Source organism: Leptinotarsa decemlineata, unplaced genomic scaffold (assembly GCF_025532065.1).
Source record: "Leptinotarsa decemlineata unplaced genomic scaffold, Ldec_3_MD MMD2_P_RNA_scaffold_5, whole genome shotgun sequence".
Lineage (NCBI taxonomy): Eukaryota > Metazoa > Arthropoda > Insecta > Coleoptera > Chrysomelidae > Leptinotarsa > Leptinotarsa decemlineata.
The window spans coordinates 9,369,641-9,386,696 of NW_027412532.1; the positions used below are offsets into that span (position 1 = coordinate 9,369,641).

General features: G+C 33.0%; 1 protein-coding gene across 8 annotated transcripts in view; it reads left to right on the forward strand.

Moving 5' to 3' along the window:
- The window catches only part of rols (zinc-RING finger and ankyrin repeat domain-containing protein rolling pebbles), a 439,138-nt gene that overhangs the window by 239,943 nt on the left and 182,139 nt on the right, over positions 1 to 17,056 (forward strand). For 2 of the 8 annotated variants that reach the window (XM_074169500.1, XM_074169504.1), the window contains exon 1: positions 1,532 to 1,737. The exons of 3 other annotated variants lie outside the window; for them this stretch is intronic. Coding sequence is in view for 1 of the 5 variants with exons in the window: in XM_074169501.1 (XP_074025602.1) it covers positions 11,350 to 11,368 (19 nt within the window). In the remaining 4 variants the exon portion in view is untranslated. Of the gene's footprint in view, positions 1 to 1,531; positions 1,738 to 11,334; positions 11,369 to 17,056 lie in introns of those variants that run through there. 3 more of the 8 variants (XM_074169498.1, XM_074169502.1, XM_074169501.1) reach the window with 2 other exon arrangements.

Here is a 17,056-nt window from a genome sequence, read left to right on the forward strand (position 1 = left end):
AACAAACACTCATCTAGAAGGGTTTGAATTGATATAAACGTTAGAGAAAATTTTGAATTTTCCAACGAAAATTTTTGAAAAGTCAAATACTAAGCCATTATTTCAAGTCATATTGACCGAAAGTCTAGACTTGTGTTTCTTGAGGTTGATGAAAGACCAGGATTTTGTATTTTCTACGGTCTGGATATAAATAACGTGAGCAATTTCACTTTGACATTTGATTTGACTACGGGTGGTTTTATACTCCAAAAAGTTTTGAATTTTTTTAAGTTCTTTTACGTATTGTTTCTCCTAATAATTCTAGCAATTATTTCTTTGATATACGCATTAGGCGCTTCCTATCTTCAAATTTAAATTAAACAAAGTATCTGTTGGATATCATCGAGATTTTTTATTCGTTTGAAAGACTCATTGATGTCATTATGTGTAAAATATAACATCCTTCAAATGTCCGTCATGGCTTCACTGGGTTGAACGCTTCCGAAAAGTAAAATTTTTCATGACATAAGTCATAAGTCTGGCTGAATTTGACAGATTGCATGGATTATGTTGGCTTCAGGAACTACTGTGATTTCGGGCTTATTCGCATACATCTGCGACTCAAGAAAACACCACAAGAAAAAGTCTAACGGGGTTAAGTCGCATGATCTCTGTGGCCAGTTCACATCACATCACCGTTCTATTGAAACCACATGTCATTGGTGTCCAGATAATCCAATTCAGGATAAATGATCGACCTATAGTGCATTGGATGCTCTTGGATCTCATATAGATGGACACCGTCCCAAATTCGACAATTTTGCTTGTTCACGTACCCATTTAATTAGGATCATTTGCCAACTGCTCCAAAACCTAATCAGCAAACACACGTTGTTGTCGTAGGGTCGTTCACCTTCAGTTCCTGGGTCAGTTGAATTTTGTACGGGTGCAGGCCCAAGTTACGATGCGAAATTCGCCAATTTGTGGTCTACGAGAGGACCAGTTCCTGTGAACGACGCGAATTCGACTGCCTCGGTCTCTCCTGCACACTCTCACAGACAGCGGATCTTGCTTTTCGTAAACGTATGGGTGTGTTGGTCGATCATTTATAGAACGAGTGGACTGAAACGAATCCACCACATTGCAAATAGTCCTCTCGGTAGGATGATTGTGGCGACTGTAAAATGGGCGAATGCACGGTAGGTTGCCAGAACAGTACACCCATTTTGTTAAAAAAGTTCATTATTTGCACATGTTGTTGTATATAATGCATGTATATGGTGATTTGGCCAAACATACTGTATAAATGACAAGTAATTTGATAGATGTAGCTCCAACAAGATGGCCGTTATCGATTGTCAAAGTTCAGCAAGCACCTTCAACTTCATGAAATTCTTTAACAGGTAGCTGTTTTTGAGCTTTAACTACAGATAATTGTACCAACCGCCAAAAATATCCTAAAAGCTCAGTTTTTTCGCAACACATGGCAACATCGCCATGTACAGTTTGACTCGCATCGCGTATTTCCGTAGGCAACGCTCCTCGTTTCGTTTACTCTCAGTGTACTCTTAGAAATGCTATCGAATAGTAGATAAACGATAAATGCCGACAAAAACGAAAGATTATTACGACTGAACGCAAGTCGTTCAGAGTGAATTTTCCGGAAAATCGTGAGTGTGAGGACGTATTGTGATAACAGTGTTGAAGACGTTTAGTGGTGTTTTCAATGAGCTAAACTGGATTTAATCGGAACAGTAGGTAACAGTTTTTTATTATTATCATGAGAGGTACTGGAAGTAGGTTGTTTGGGATGCTGTGGTTCGAAGATGCTGAAGAAAGGTGAAAGAGTGTAATATGTAATTTTCATTAATCATCGCTATAACGGTGCTTGAACTTGGTTTTGTTCATTTTGGTTTGGGTTTTGTATCTTTTAAAATGGATACTAACAGATGACAGAATTGCAAAAAACACCAAAACGCGTTTTCTCATGTTCCAAATAAACATACTAAAATACTTAGTAATATGACTTGATCGACATGAATATCAAAATAACATTACTATTAACGATAGAAGTTATAACTTTGAGTTTGTAAACACAGCAAGTTTATCAGTATTTCAAAATGAGTAGTACCTAAATATAATATTATTTTTTGTGTAAGTTGTTCCTGCACCTAGTTTACTCTTCCCCTTGAAGATGATCACTTGGTGATCGAAACACGTGTCGAGGTGTTAAAATAATGGTTTGGTAATATTCATTACTACACCAAAGGTTCCAAACAGTTCATCACAAGTAAGAGAAGAATTTAGTTCTAGCGGCATAAATGATTCTATGAATTTTCGACCTTAGGTAATAGTTTTCCTAACTAAATGTTTTCAACAATTCATTTTTTTATTAACACTTATAGTTTTTATTTTCCTCAAATTTGGTGGCGTATTTTCAAAACGTACAATGAAGGAAGTCAAAATCGTCAAATTCTGGGAATAGTCATTATCTCTACTCATCAGATGTCGTTTGTTCTGAAGAAAAATTGAGATTTGTTAGAAATTTTCAGTTTTGTAATATTTTCACTTGCAAAAGTCAGTCAAAATTCAGAATTACGTATACAAATCAACTGTAACAATACGTACTGAATACACACCTGCGTCTTTGTTTGCAAATAGTCCAACAATAATCCACATAAACATCCCTGTCAAGTACCTACCTGCTGGATTATCAATCAGATTGAATCGTCATTTTGGTATACTTCTGAGTACACTTATTTCATAACTTATTTTATTGCTGCATACGTGTCTTATTCTGTTATGAAATGGAACACAATGACAATTTTTTTTCCTTTACCACAAAAATATCCTTCAACACCTCAGTTTTCAAGGTGTTCTTTTTGTTGTTTCTTCTGGGAATATACCTCTTTCTTCGACAGATGTTAGCAGTCAGTTGGTCAGTTTTGTTTGTAAACGTAACAATAAGTGCAGATTTTTTTCAACCTAATTTATTTACTTACGTCATTAGCTGAAACACCTAATAATTATTGAAAATCTACATGTGAATAATTTTATATTAAGCAAACTCTCATGCAAACTAGTAGTATATACAGCGGATAAAGACGGAAAGATATTTTGAAAAATCCAGCATTATGTTTTGAGGTTTTAGTAGAAAATTAAATATTTTTATATTTCTTCTTTAGAAAGTGATTAAGAGATGAATAATATAAAGTTTGAAATACTGTTTCTGAAATTTGGTTGGTATTGTATACCTATTGATTATTTATAAAAAAACAGGTTGTTATAAGCTGTATAATAAGATACTAATTATTACCATTACCTATTATACCAGTGAATACCTACATATTAAAATTTCATTAGTAATCTAACTTAAACTTATCTAATCTGACTCAATGAATGTAATATTAATGGGCTAATATATGAATATTTTAACAATAGCTGTTTTTCACAAAATAGTAATATAATCATTCATGCAAACAAATGATCTTTCCAGAACAGAGAAAAGTGTTGCCACTTTTGCAGTAAAGTTAAATTTATTCAATTTATGTGATGGAATAGGTCAATACTCGATGAAAATCCACAACGTGTTCAAATAATTCTCAATGGAAAAATTTTCACTGACTAACTTACAACAGCACAACACGTGTTTCACTATACAACAGTTTTCTTAGACGTGTTGTTGCTGCTAGGAACACGTGTTACTGCTTTCTTCAGTGGAAATCTTTTACTGGTATTGAGTCAGATGGTGATATAAAACAAATATGAAAACAGATCGTTGAAGAAATTGAACATTTGATTTCATCTGAAAAGTTCAGTCCTCGCAAAATATTTTAACCGACACCAATAACTGCTTATATCAATCGGTGTGATCCGCTACAAAAGTTGATTCAAACTATTTTTGTCTTCGTTCAATAGAAGTGAAATTTTACTTCTTTCATTAATTATAGTGTGTAGAAATCCTGTGAATGATATCTGATTTGATTCCATTACGAATGTATGGAAGACAAATAGAAAAGAGGAAAATGTTTTCCTATACCTCAGTGTTCATATGAAAGTATTTGTTTCGAAAGTATTTTCTCATTCGTAATTCAAAGTTTATATAAAAATAGCTATTTCGAGCAGTCTTTTTCTTCCAGTTTGTGTCTGTGTGGTTATCCAGTTGAATCTAGCCAATAATAGTATTAATTTCACGCATTGTTAAGTGGGTGCTCTCTAGTGAATAATTAAAGTCAATTTCTTCTCATCTAAGTATTATTTTGTAATCACAAAAATTAAACATATATATCAAACAATTCATTAGTTATTCGAGTTTTTTATATTTCGGTATCTTCAAAAATATCTTTTGGTCTTTGGTTCCACTTTTCACGTGATACCGAACTAGTTATGATAATGAAATTTGTTGAGAGTTTTTAACAAGGGTAAAAAAAACGCCAATAATGATTGAATGAAATTTCTTTACTTAAAAACTTTCTGAAGAACAGATTTATCAAATAATAGTTGGTTAAAATTGAAAACAGATTCAGCTGAAGATCGGAACGCTAAAAAAGTAATAGTGGATTTAATAAGTTTAACCTTATCCAATTATGATTGAATGAAAATGTTATTACATCATAACTGTCTTTAAGAATGATTTTGAAACCATTCTATAAGAGAGGTAAATCAATTCGTGGACGTACCCATACAAAATTACTATTTTGAATCTTTCTAGAAGATATTTGGGCCTTTCACGCAATAGAAATTGATCATGTTCTAAAAAGGGGCGCTAAAGTAACTTAGTAATACTTAATATTTTGAGATTTAAGTGGAATTTTAATTTATCGATGTGAAGCAAAGTATCAAGTAATATAGTTCTCACTACGAAAGTTCTCATCTGTACCTATAGTTTATTTCCAGTACATGAAATTACTAGATATTCGATTCATTATTAATTTCATAGAAAACATCTTATTCTACCAAATTCTTCAATGACAGTTGTTTTCTAAAGTACCACACTGAATATTTTCACGTCATTCTTGAAAACCATTAGCATGATTCTACCTCATGAGTCATCAAACCGTTTTTCATGTATATGCAATAAAACTATGTGAAATATGTGAACCTTCCGGCAATTTCGTTTCTAAAACAAGCTCTAACCTGTCTTTCATAGAGGAACAAATTATACCTGTCTGCCTGTTTCGTCGACATTTGAGCAACACCTGTTGGCCGTTGGCCCTAATTTGGGGAGAATATTCTGACCATCAAATAGGGGTGATGATACCAACTCGTCTTTGTCTCAAGACACTCTTGGCAATGTGTTTTATAGTCACTTTCATTTGAGTGCCTTTATTTAAGTAATTCTCATAGATTAATATGGTTAGAACTCACTCTCAAGGTTTTATGTATTCATTTGACGGGTGATTTATCATAATAAACAAATTGTTGTAGTTTTGCAGGTGAAATATAGCCGACGGAACGTGTTAGAACTTGTCAAATGAGAATGAGTAATCAGCGTGAATAAAAACAAGGTCAGGTCATTTCGTTTAGGCGGTTCAACAGTTGATCCCACGATAACTCTTTCACGAATAATCATATACTATAATTAGACCGATGAGACTGCTATTAGAAAAAGACAAAGAAACTTTTGGGTTTGTTGTTACTCATAAATACTGCGAAATGGATACTTTCTCTTCTGTTACTCAGTTTATTGATATTACACCAATTACAATTCCTGTGATTCGCCAGTATATTTTGTTACTTGAATAACAGACACTTCTTTGAGAAAGAATACTTGGGTACTAGTTTTTTTTAAATATTTGATTATACATTGATTGAATTTTCCTAGTGAATATTTTTCTGGAGATATGCACTTTCTGCAAAAGTGGCGATTCATTATAGATTGAATTATTGAATTTATACGTTTGTAAAAAGTTCTTAAGGTGTTTGTTCCATAACGACCCCGTTCTGTGAATGAGAAAGAGCTCAAAAATATAAATTCCAAAAAAAGATTGTTTTAATAGTGAATCGTTTTTGAAAAACAAGATTTTTTCTCTATCCATGAAGAGAAAAAAATTCTCAAAACTGTTTTCTGAGTATAAATGAGCTTGTTACCTTATTGATTAACCAGGTTATAAAATTGTTTTGATTTGAGAATTGATATTTTGTTTCTTAGCATTCAGCTGAGAATACATCAGGAAATAATCTTTACGAATACCATTCGACCTAAAAATTCTCCTCAACTTTGTTTATTTTTGAGCAATACCAATCGAGGTTGCGATGAAACTTCTCGTCCAACAGGATCGTGGTTTTTTCATGATTGTTGATGTCATGATATGACATGGCTACAAAACAATCTTATCGTTAAAATATGGAAATTTATCGGGAAAATGTTAAGGTCTCTTATGGCATTACTTTCGAAAAAAACGTTCACCACAGAGCTTGAAAATTTTGACAATACTTCTGCAAGAAATGAATAAAAAATGTACATTTTGAAGTAATTACAGTATCATTTTGCAACATTTTTATTAATAATTCGTCCTCTCAGGTCTTCCAATAAGTCAGGTTGAGTGTGACATACTGTTTTTATGTTGTGGTACAGTATCAGAAAGAAATACTTCAAAATAGTTTCCACGCTGACGTTAATAACTTGTTCATTTCTGATAAAATTTTATCAAATTTCGTCCCATTATAAGTTTTGATTTCTAATCTGTATAATAACCTCAACCTATTTTATATGATTTCGGGAGAATATATAACACACAATTCCTTAGGGGAAGTTCCCCTTTCAGTAGATTTCATTGAAATGTAAATGTATTGTAGCTGCTGTAGCCTTGTTGGAGAATATTCAAAGGGTGAACCTGATTCTATAACTAATTCAGAAGTAATAGGGCACTGAACTGAAAACAAGCTGAATCCGTTTCCAAAGTGCGAATATCGAATAAAGGGTCCTTTCTGTAATGTTCAGAGGACCATCTTCTGCTTGTTTCATCAAATTTTTCATAATCACTTTCAAAAGCTGTGAGAGTTTTACGTTGTATGCTCGTAGTCAACAGTATACCTACAGGGTGGGGCGCCGAAAACGAAACAGATCGAATATCTTCAAAACACATGCTTTCTGAAAATAATGTAAAAACACGTCGATTTGTAATCCAAGGGAGACATTTTTCTATCATAACCTCAACTGTCATACCTCTTCTCCCACACCTCGGTCACTATCACTGAAACAATTTGAATAGAGAAAGTAGTAAGTGTGGCACATCATTGAAAAGGTAATTTCATAAGGAGTTCATTAGAAGAGTTACGTCGACGAATGTTGTCAAATAACCCCAGACATGCTCCAAAACGTCAGACAACGTTTTGAGACGAACTTATACTCAAGTATGGCAGTGAATAGAGAACACTTGGAGCTTCTACTGAGAATTAATGTAGTTTGGATTGATCTTAGTTAAATTTATGCACAATTTTCCAATTTTCATGTTCATGCAATGTTAATTTTTTCAATTTTTGTTCAAATTACCTTTCAAATACAATACCATAAGTTGGAATACGAAACAATTGTTTTTTTGTGCAATATGACGCCAAAATTTTCACTCGAAATTCCTTCTGGAATTACCTTTTCAATGCTGTGTCACACTTAGTACTTTCCCTATTCAAATTGTATGAGTGACCAAGAGGTGTTGAGAATGGTATGACAGTTGGAGTTAAAACATGAAGGTTCCCCCCTTGGATTTAAAATCGACGTGTTTTTGTATTATTGTCACAACACACGTGTTTCAAAGAATTCTTTTTCGGTGCCGGGTCGAATCGTGCCATCATTAGAAATTTCGCTCGTTGCATCGACAAAAAACATAATTTCCGACCCTGAAAATCCCCACTTACTAATTTTGATTCTAATCAGACCACACTTATAAATTTCGTCCACCATCTTGGAGCCACCATATTTTTTTTGCATTGACAAACAAATCATAACCCAACCAGCAAAATTGTTTTATAATTTCATGGTGCTGCAACAGTTTTATTTTGTTGTTATTTTATAATTACCTCCAAAATGCTAATTGATTATATTATACGAGCCGTGAACATAATACAGTTGTAAGCAATACATTTTTACAATTAACTTATAAAACATATTCTCCTATGAAAGTAAATTGTTTTGTAGCAGTTTTATAGCACTTTCTTGTAAGATTTTTATGCTCCTTATAAAACTATCTCAAGATTATTTTATAACTGCTTCCTGTAGCTTCAATGAAATTATTTTATTGGAATGCTTTAAAAATAGTTTTGTTTTCATTACCATATTGTCACTTTAATAATAATTTCCCAACTATTTCATATTTACTACAATTCCATAACAATAAAATAACTGTTATAAAATAAAATTGCTTCCGCTAATATATATTTTCTGTCGTCAAGAATTAAATGCAGCTGACATTGATTTTAGCGGTCGTGTAATGAAGTATAATTTGTCAGTTTTATGTGACTAGCGTCCTATTAACTATATACCTAATAACGTCGTGTTATATTGGTCATTGGAAAAATATTAAGAAAAGTGGTTCGTTTAAGACGAAGACCTACGCAACCTAGTACTTCAATTTTGTTTTTGCTGAAAACAGGAAAAGTTTATTGATGATTAAAATCCGTCGATTCAAGTGGAGCACCGTGTTTATATACACTAAAATCACTAGCTCAAAACTACTTCGAAATTCAGCCTTTGTAATCGATGGAAGAAGCTTCTTAGCCAAAAAATCTCGACAGATAATATTTATTCAAACAATACTTGAGAAATCCTATTTTTATAGAAATCTATATCTTTGAAAGTAGTCCGGCTCGCAATACCATCACTCCTAGAACTGAGTGTTTCTTAACAGTTTTATAGAGGTAACGTATAAGCTAAAATACGTTAAAACTCTTGCTATTGATATCAAATGGTATTACAGAACGATGCCATTTTAAAATGATAGCAATTCAGAATACTGATATTAGATGAGTTGAAAATATGAAATATTGCACATAGTAATATTTACAGATGAAATTATATTATTTAGAACAAACATAATTAATTTGCGACAAGAAAATTAATGCATCGACAGAGTGAATTTTTGTATAATTAATAATTTTTTCCAAAAATTTCAATAAAAGAGTAGCGCGCTTAAATTTTACTAATAATATGCTATATATTTGTCAATAAAATTTCATTCGTAGTTAAAATATTAATCTTTGAAGCAAAAACAATGTCTTTAACAGTTTTATAAGTACAAAAGTGAAATTAATAAAATGTCCCCAACCTTTCTGTTTGTTGGTTTTTAGTTGGTGACATATCTATTATATTTTCCTAGTGTTCAATACAAAATTACTTCTTGCGCATTTGAGGAAATATTTTGAATACTTTTTTATTTTATTCTTATCTTTTTAGGCTGCATTATATTTTAAAAAGCTTACTTTTATTCACGTATAGTGTTAGAAAAATTTTATAGTAACTGCCGAAATGTTTATAAAAGTGTTTTGTAGTGTTTGTGAAAGGCCTTATAAAATATTGATAAAGACTATAATGTTTTATAACACGGTGCCAATTTCCTATTTAAAGCTGTTTTATAAAAACATTGAAAACATTTCTGGGAGAAGTACAGTTTTATAATTTGCTTCTCCGAAACGTTTTCACAACTATTATAAAATATAAAATTGCTAGTTGGGAATTTTCGACCCTGAAAACCACCACTTATCAATTTTCAATCAAATCGGACCATAATTGCAAATCTTGTCCGCCATTATGGAGCCGCCATTTTGTTTTTCTCCTTTGGAATATTCCATAATGCATTGTCATCGAATTTATGTCAAACTAGCTTGCACATGAAGTATCATAATTTGGAATACGGAACAGTTTTTTCCCGCCGCAATAGAGCGCCAAAATAGAAAATTAGGTAGCGAAAATTGACATGGCCGAATTCCTTATGAAATTACCTTTTCAATGATGTGTCACACTTACTACTTTCCCTATTCAAATTGTTTGGGTGACAGTTATCGAGGGGTGGGGGGAGAGGTATGACCGTTAAGGTTATGATAGAAAGATGTTCCCCTTGGATTACAAATCGACGTGTTTTTAATTTTTTTTCAGAAAGCATGTGTTTTGAAGATATTCGATCTGTTTCGTTTTCGGTGCTCCCCCTGTATAAGTCGATTGAACACTGAACACACAGTCGTGAGAAGAGAGGAGAGACAATAGTTTGTCCGAGATACGGCTGGCTTTGTGTGTTAGAGTGAGGATAAAGGGAAGCCAGACATACTGGCACCGTTATGCGTTACGTTACCAAGCGGTTTACCCTCCCATAAGAAGTTATCACTTCATAACTTTTGATTTCTTATATCTATAATAACCTAAACTATATTTGAGTTTCTTACTATATTATAAAAATTTCCCCTATAAATGTTTTCACAATATTAGTTGTGGGTCGTAAAAAATATCTCGGCATTAAATCTGTTTTCAACCCCTCTACATAAAAAACCGCTTATCGGTATCATATTCCACATTGATAACATAAAAAAAATCTGATAAATATTGCATGTGAGCTGGATATAAGAAACTATCCGCCACATGGCATTTGGGAAATATAATTTCGCCGGGGCGTGTGTCCTAACAGCCCCTGCAGTGGAACAACATTTTTAGCAGGTGCACCATGTCAGAAACTATCAGTATTATGCCAATTTGAATTAACAACATCAATGTGTATAATATAAAATTCTCTATCAAAGCCATAGCTAACTTGCCTTCAAACAGCACTGCGAAGCTAGTGTTTTAGTTGGCATATTGAATGAGAGGTTGATGTTTTATCACTTCCAGCGAATTACAATCTGACTCACCTTGAAGTTAGGGGTTTCCAAAATGAAAAAATTCCACTGATAACAATTGAGATTATTGATTTTTCATAAACGAACAGAGATATTTTGCATGGTGCCTGTCTGTAGATAACAACTTTTTTATTTTGACGCCGCCGTTGATTTATGGAAAATAATGATAAAATACGATTACAGGCGATCAATAATTCGTAGAGAACACTGCTTATCTGATAACATACTGATATTTTTTATGGAATATCGCGGGAAAAACCAGTCATTGCTCGTTTCACCGTTTATTTGACCGAATTTCTCATTTCTGACTACGGTTATCTCGCGTGTTGGAATTTTTATTTTCGTGTACCCATTTTAACGATTATCATTGTAGGTTTCATTGTTTCAGATACTGATGTAAAGGAACATGTTATTATTAACGATCCTATTCGAAACCCTAGCTGGGTCCCATATGAAGTCATAATGTTAAGAAGTTTACGAACGATTATCAAAACATATAATTGAAGTGAGAATGAAATTCAAACACTTTCACTTCAATATTTCCTTACAATGAAGGAAAGGATTTATGGTATGCAGATATAAATTGAATAAAAACTGCATTGCAAAACATCTCTTTCATATTTATGTTATATGTGAATAATTTGCTCTTAAATCATTACATAGTGATTTCAAGAGTCACTGTATAATAATTTCGCTTGATTACTATCGCTTGCTAATACTCATGTCATGTAAATTGAATCTGTCCCTATTCGAATACATCGACGGTGAGAAAATATTGAAAAACTGGAAAACTCAATCGAACATCCAAACTTTCTTGTGAACTTTCCTGTCCTGAATTTTGCTGGATGAATCAATTCATCATCAAATCATTTCAGATCAAAGACCATGATGAATCCTTCCTATCGAAAAAACCATTCATGGAAACAAACTCAACCTCCTCTACAACAGCTTGTTCTCAAATTAATGCCATTGTACCCTTCTCCAGTACACTTCGTTTCACGTAATTCTTCTGCTCGAGTCAGTGGCTTGTGTATCTAACCGTTACTTGTTTCAGGCGCTAGTAATTTGAACCCATGCCATTTTTATTACCAACGTGTCATTCTGCCCTGCCACTGAGCTATTGGAATAGTATATCTGGTGCTCTTTACTTGGGATCTTACATTTACGAAACAATAGGCCATATGAGCATAGGGATTTCACTACAGATCAGTGATCCATTGGCTACTAGATGTTGATATAAGTCATTGAGCCCGCTCCGTATTAACTTCAGATCTTCATCATTCTTCAGGATGTTCCTCATTCCTTCGACTTTTTCCCAGTCCTTCGGACTGCGATCTCACAGTTGTTGCACATTTATTTTTATATCGACTTCTGAATGTAAACTCCTTGCTATCTTGCTATTTGTGGGCTTCATTAGCTTTCCAATCTAGGTGATCTGTGCCTCATCTCAGAGTTTGGTGACCTATGCCTTCTCTCGGAAGTGAGCAATCTGTCGTCCATTCTTGAGGATTCCGCGTTTCTTCTCCATGTATTTGGAGTAACCTGATTTTCGGCAGTTTGTTGATTCCTTCTTTGTATACAACATTTAATATTTTGAAATAGTTCGTCTGCTGATGAACTGGTTTTCCGCAGTTGGTTTTCCGTAACTACCGAAAAGAGTACCCTTTGAAACTCCATTTTCACGCTCTCGGAACAGTAATAAATACGACCTTCATGGATAGTTATCGACTTAATCTCAGGACTTGCTATATGTTAGTTCCTTTTCAACCTAAACTTCAATATGATCCACAATGAAAAGTTTCAAATCGACTCCCTCTGTATGCTAGTTCGAAAGGCATTGTATATTTTATGAGGATAACAAATAATATTGAAGTTACATCTATGATATACAATGGGATGAATTTTTCGAGTATGTGCTGAGAAATATACTTCCTGAACATGAACAATGTATTGAGTAAGAGATTACATTTCTACTCGGCAACTACTCTGGTCTAATGTACCAATTCTATTTCTTCACATTTTTGTTTCAGAATTTTTCTCTCAGTTGATTTTTCAACTGAATATAATCGCTGTCAAAGTTCTGTAGCGAAACGAAAGATTGCCATAGTTATGAAAGAAAATTTGACAATTTGAATATATGACCTCATCTCATTCTTTCTGACACTATAATATTAATAATATTCACCCTACATGACAGAGAGGACAGGCAGATTAAGATCTTCAGATGATGTGGTGCTGCAGGTTTTTCCGAGTTTTCCTGCAGCTGAATAAGCAAATAAGCCACTGGAATCAATGAAGTCGCCCCGGAGCGCCAACTAATTTTTTTTTTTTTTTTTTTTATAATTTCACGATTTGTCTTTTGGAAGTGTTTTAAAAAGTGAAAGCATAGTTATCAAAAATAGTGGACTTACTACTAAGTTAGTAGTTGACGCTCAATATTGTCACATTTCCAATTTGATTTTTTTCATAATAACTCGAACTGAAATTTGGTAGATTTACAAAGAATACTCAAAAGAGAAATTGATAGTGTTGTGTTCATAAAATACATACCTTCCCTACCTTCATATTGAAGTAGCCTGAACTTTTGAACATAAATCTATAAGTTAGATAAAATATCTGACAAGGCAAATGGCATATTTGGACATAAATTTCTCAGGTAGAAAGGGCGATAGTAAAATAGGAAGGAGGTGTATGTTTAGGTGTTACGAAATTTTGGTGAACGTGATAAAACTGATATAACAACAATTTAGAAATCATTCGACGGACATAAAAATAAAAGCTGATAAACACAGTTTCGTGTGTATTTAAGATAATGCTTTCTACTAGTTCTTTGTTGTGGGGCAATGGTGGTTATGTATCTTAAAAACAGGTTTGAAAAGTCGAAATAATAATGAAATATGTTGAATTGATGGTTATAATAAATTCATTTGATCCAGATTATTATGTTCCGATCGTGAGTTGCGTAATGCACATTGCAATACTTGCATTGAGAAACTCCATTGAGAAACTCCTACTGGATGAGTTGAAAGCATGAAAACGTCTAATTCATTCTCCATAGATCAAAAAAACTTGTAGAATTCAAAAAATCCACTTATTGATATTAGGTTATGTAGTAAAATCAGCCACAAAAAACCCGGTGCAGGGTCGAATAGACAGTCCACTCATTTTGAACCTAACCTGACCTATGTAGTAAAATTGGTTGATTATGCTTTGATCCCACAATCGTACCATATTAACAATTTTTAGGAATGTAAAACATTTGAAATATCAGTTAACATTTATCTGCCAAACTTTGAGCATTCGAAATCTGATCGTAATGTCTCTGTCAAAGTAATCAAGCACAAGAAATCTGTAGTATCTCCTATAATTTTGAAATGAATCGAAAGCAACATCACTTTCATAAACAAATCATCAGAGTAGATCACGAAGTTGACATACAGCTCTTTTACACCTAAAATGAGGCCCATCTGAAAGAATCATCTCAAAGATAAAATAATTTTAAACAGACGCTTAACAACATTAAACAATTTTCAAGGGAATTGCCAGAAAAAGTGAAACCAAGAGGATTTTCACTCTTCCAAAATATAATTTGTTCAGAATATGGAGTAATCTATTGTTTGAAGGTGGTTGACAATATTTCGTGGTGCATTTTTAATTTTCATCTCATGTTGATAGTTCAATTGAGACATTTTGTAATTTCGAATGTAGAAAGTTATTTCAAAAACACTCATACTCATGAAACAAACGGTCGTAACAACTATTGAGTTTTATTAAAACAATATCCCATGAAAGACATTCATTATGTAGATGACAGATTTAGATTTTGCCGTATCGGTAATTATGAAAGTGTGAATCTGATCAATCATTCACAGTCAATCGGAAAACAATGGAATGACTGACTCCTACGGTATGTTCAAACACGTAATTAGTACCTTGTTAGATAGTCATATAATTGCTAGACATTGCTGAACTTTTTCACACCTTGCATTATATCATATCTAGAGAATTTGCAATTTGTTATTTTTCTACGGTTGTTATTAACAGAACTTGATTTGTTTAAAAAGTATGACAGAATATTAATTGGCGTGTACCGATGAAACTAATGAAGTAATGACTTAATGGAATTGTTTAATTAAAAGAATTCAAACTATTTCTCCGTGATTATATAGAAGGTGTTACAGTTCTCGCCCAAAGAAGTTAATTACATTTTCTTACAGCATACTTCAATACTGAGATTTGTTTATTTCTTGTGACGAAAAAGCAACCTAAACCGAAGTTTTTTGAAAGTTTTAATTACCTCTTGAAGTAACAATGTAATACAAAAGATTTGTTAGACGGTCTGAAGAAGCTTTAGACACATGCATTTCTTTTTTGCCATAACATGGCAATAAAGTACTCAGTTGGGATATAACGTTATTGAAAAATAATTCAAGTAGATACTCTTTTCATATTTCTTACATCCATCATTGAAAACACTTGTTTCGAATCGTTCAATATCTCTCAAAACAAACCTTCTGAAAAATAAAGAATTTATTGGTGGTAATAGATGTGCTCTTTCATTTCAGGAAATATTAATTTTTAACCATAGACAAGGTACATTAGATTATTGACAATAAATTAAATGAATGTGCATAATGCTATTATTATTATAGGAAAGTACACAATGAATATACCTTCTATAGAAGCAATACAATTAATTTTATATCAAAAAGTTGAGTTAATCTCCATAATATAAAGTGTAATTCTACGATAAAAAAACTAATCAATACAGCTTATTGTATGATTTTCACTATGAAGGGTTTTACAGAAACCGCGACGACACGTGTTTCGCTATACAATAGCTTCCTCAAGCTATACAATAGCTTCCTCAAGCATAAATTATAAGCATAAAATATAGAAAAAAACTAATGAATACAGTTTATTGTATAATTTTCACTATAAAGGGTTTTACAGAAACCGCGACGACACGTGTTTCGCTATACAATAGCTTCCCCAAGCTGTACAATAGCTTCCTCAAGCATAAACTTGAGGAAGCTATTGTATAGCGAAACACATATATAAAAAAAACTAATCAATACAGTTAATTGTATGATTTTCACTATAAAGGGTTTTACAAAAACCGCGACACGTGTTTCGCTATACAATAGCTTCCTCATGCATAAACTTCCTCAAGCATAAACTTGAGGAAGCTATTGTACAGCGAAACACGTGTCGCGGTTTTTGTAAAACCCTTTATAGTGAAAATCATACAATAAACTGTATTGATTAGTTTTCTTTTAATATGGATTTTCATCAAGTATCGGCCAGTTCTATTCATTTAAATCTACAATATCATCAGAATGTTACTATTATGTTGAAGCTTTTTCCAGAGTTTGTTGGCTGTGTTCTGCAGGTTTTTATGTCTGACATTTCGTCTACGACTGCGGTTGGCATTGTCAAAGGCGATGTGGCAACGGATAATTTCCTGATTGCCTCAAAGCAAACTACAGAATCTGGACTCCGGTTTTATTCCATTGGTGATCAGCGTGACTTTGTTTCTATTGGTTGAATTGAATGACCTGATACAAGATCATATTAGTACAGTTAGCAAGATTTCATTAATATTGAGTCTCTTTTCCTTCCGGTTGTTATTGTTTCTAGGTCTGAATATATATCGCCTTTCTATATAGTTTATGATAGTAGCTCGTGAGTTCTACCAATACTTCATCCCTAGTCCATTGCTTCGTTTTATTTCTTGTAAAAGTCGGTGGTTTGTCTATACCCCAAAATGCAAAAGTCAAATTTAAATTTTACATGTTTATAGTTTCTGTACAAGGTGTGTCAGAAATGTGAAATATCAATAATTGTCACTGAGAAATGATTTACGACTAGAGCGACAATCATTGACATTTTCTTCTTTTTCAAACGGTTTTCTTCGGCTTGCACTGTTTGTTAGTAATTGAAGTTTGACTCACTTTCTGTCGACATTACGTTTTGATTATACTACGATTTAATAAACTCTGTATCAATATGAATCCAACATGGCCGCAGCTACAAAATGGCGGATTCCACATTTTTTCATAACTACCTCAATATGGGTATCAAATAAGAAGACTTGACTACTTGACTAGTAGAATAGTAGTAAACGTTGAAAAAGAAGCAAATTCAAGATGAAAGCATCTACAAAATGGCGGATCACAAATGCCTCAAAATGGGTATTAAATGACAGGGCTTGACTAGTAGAATAGTAGTACAATTTGAAAAAGATGCAAATTCA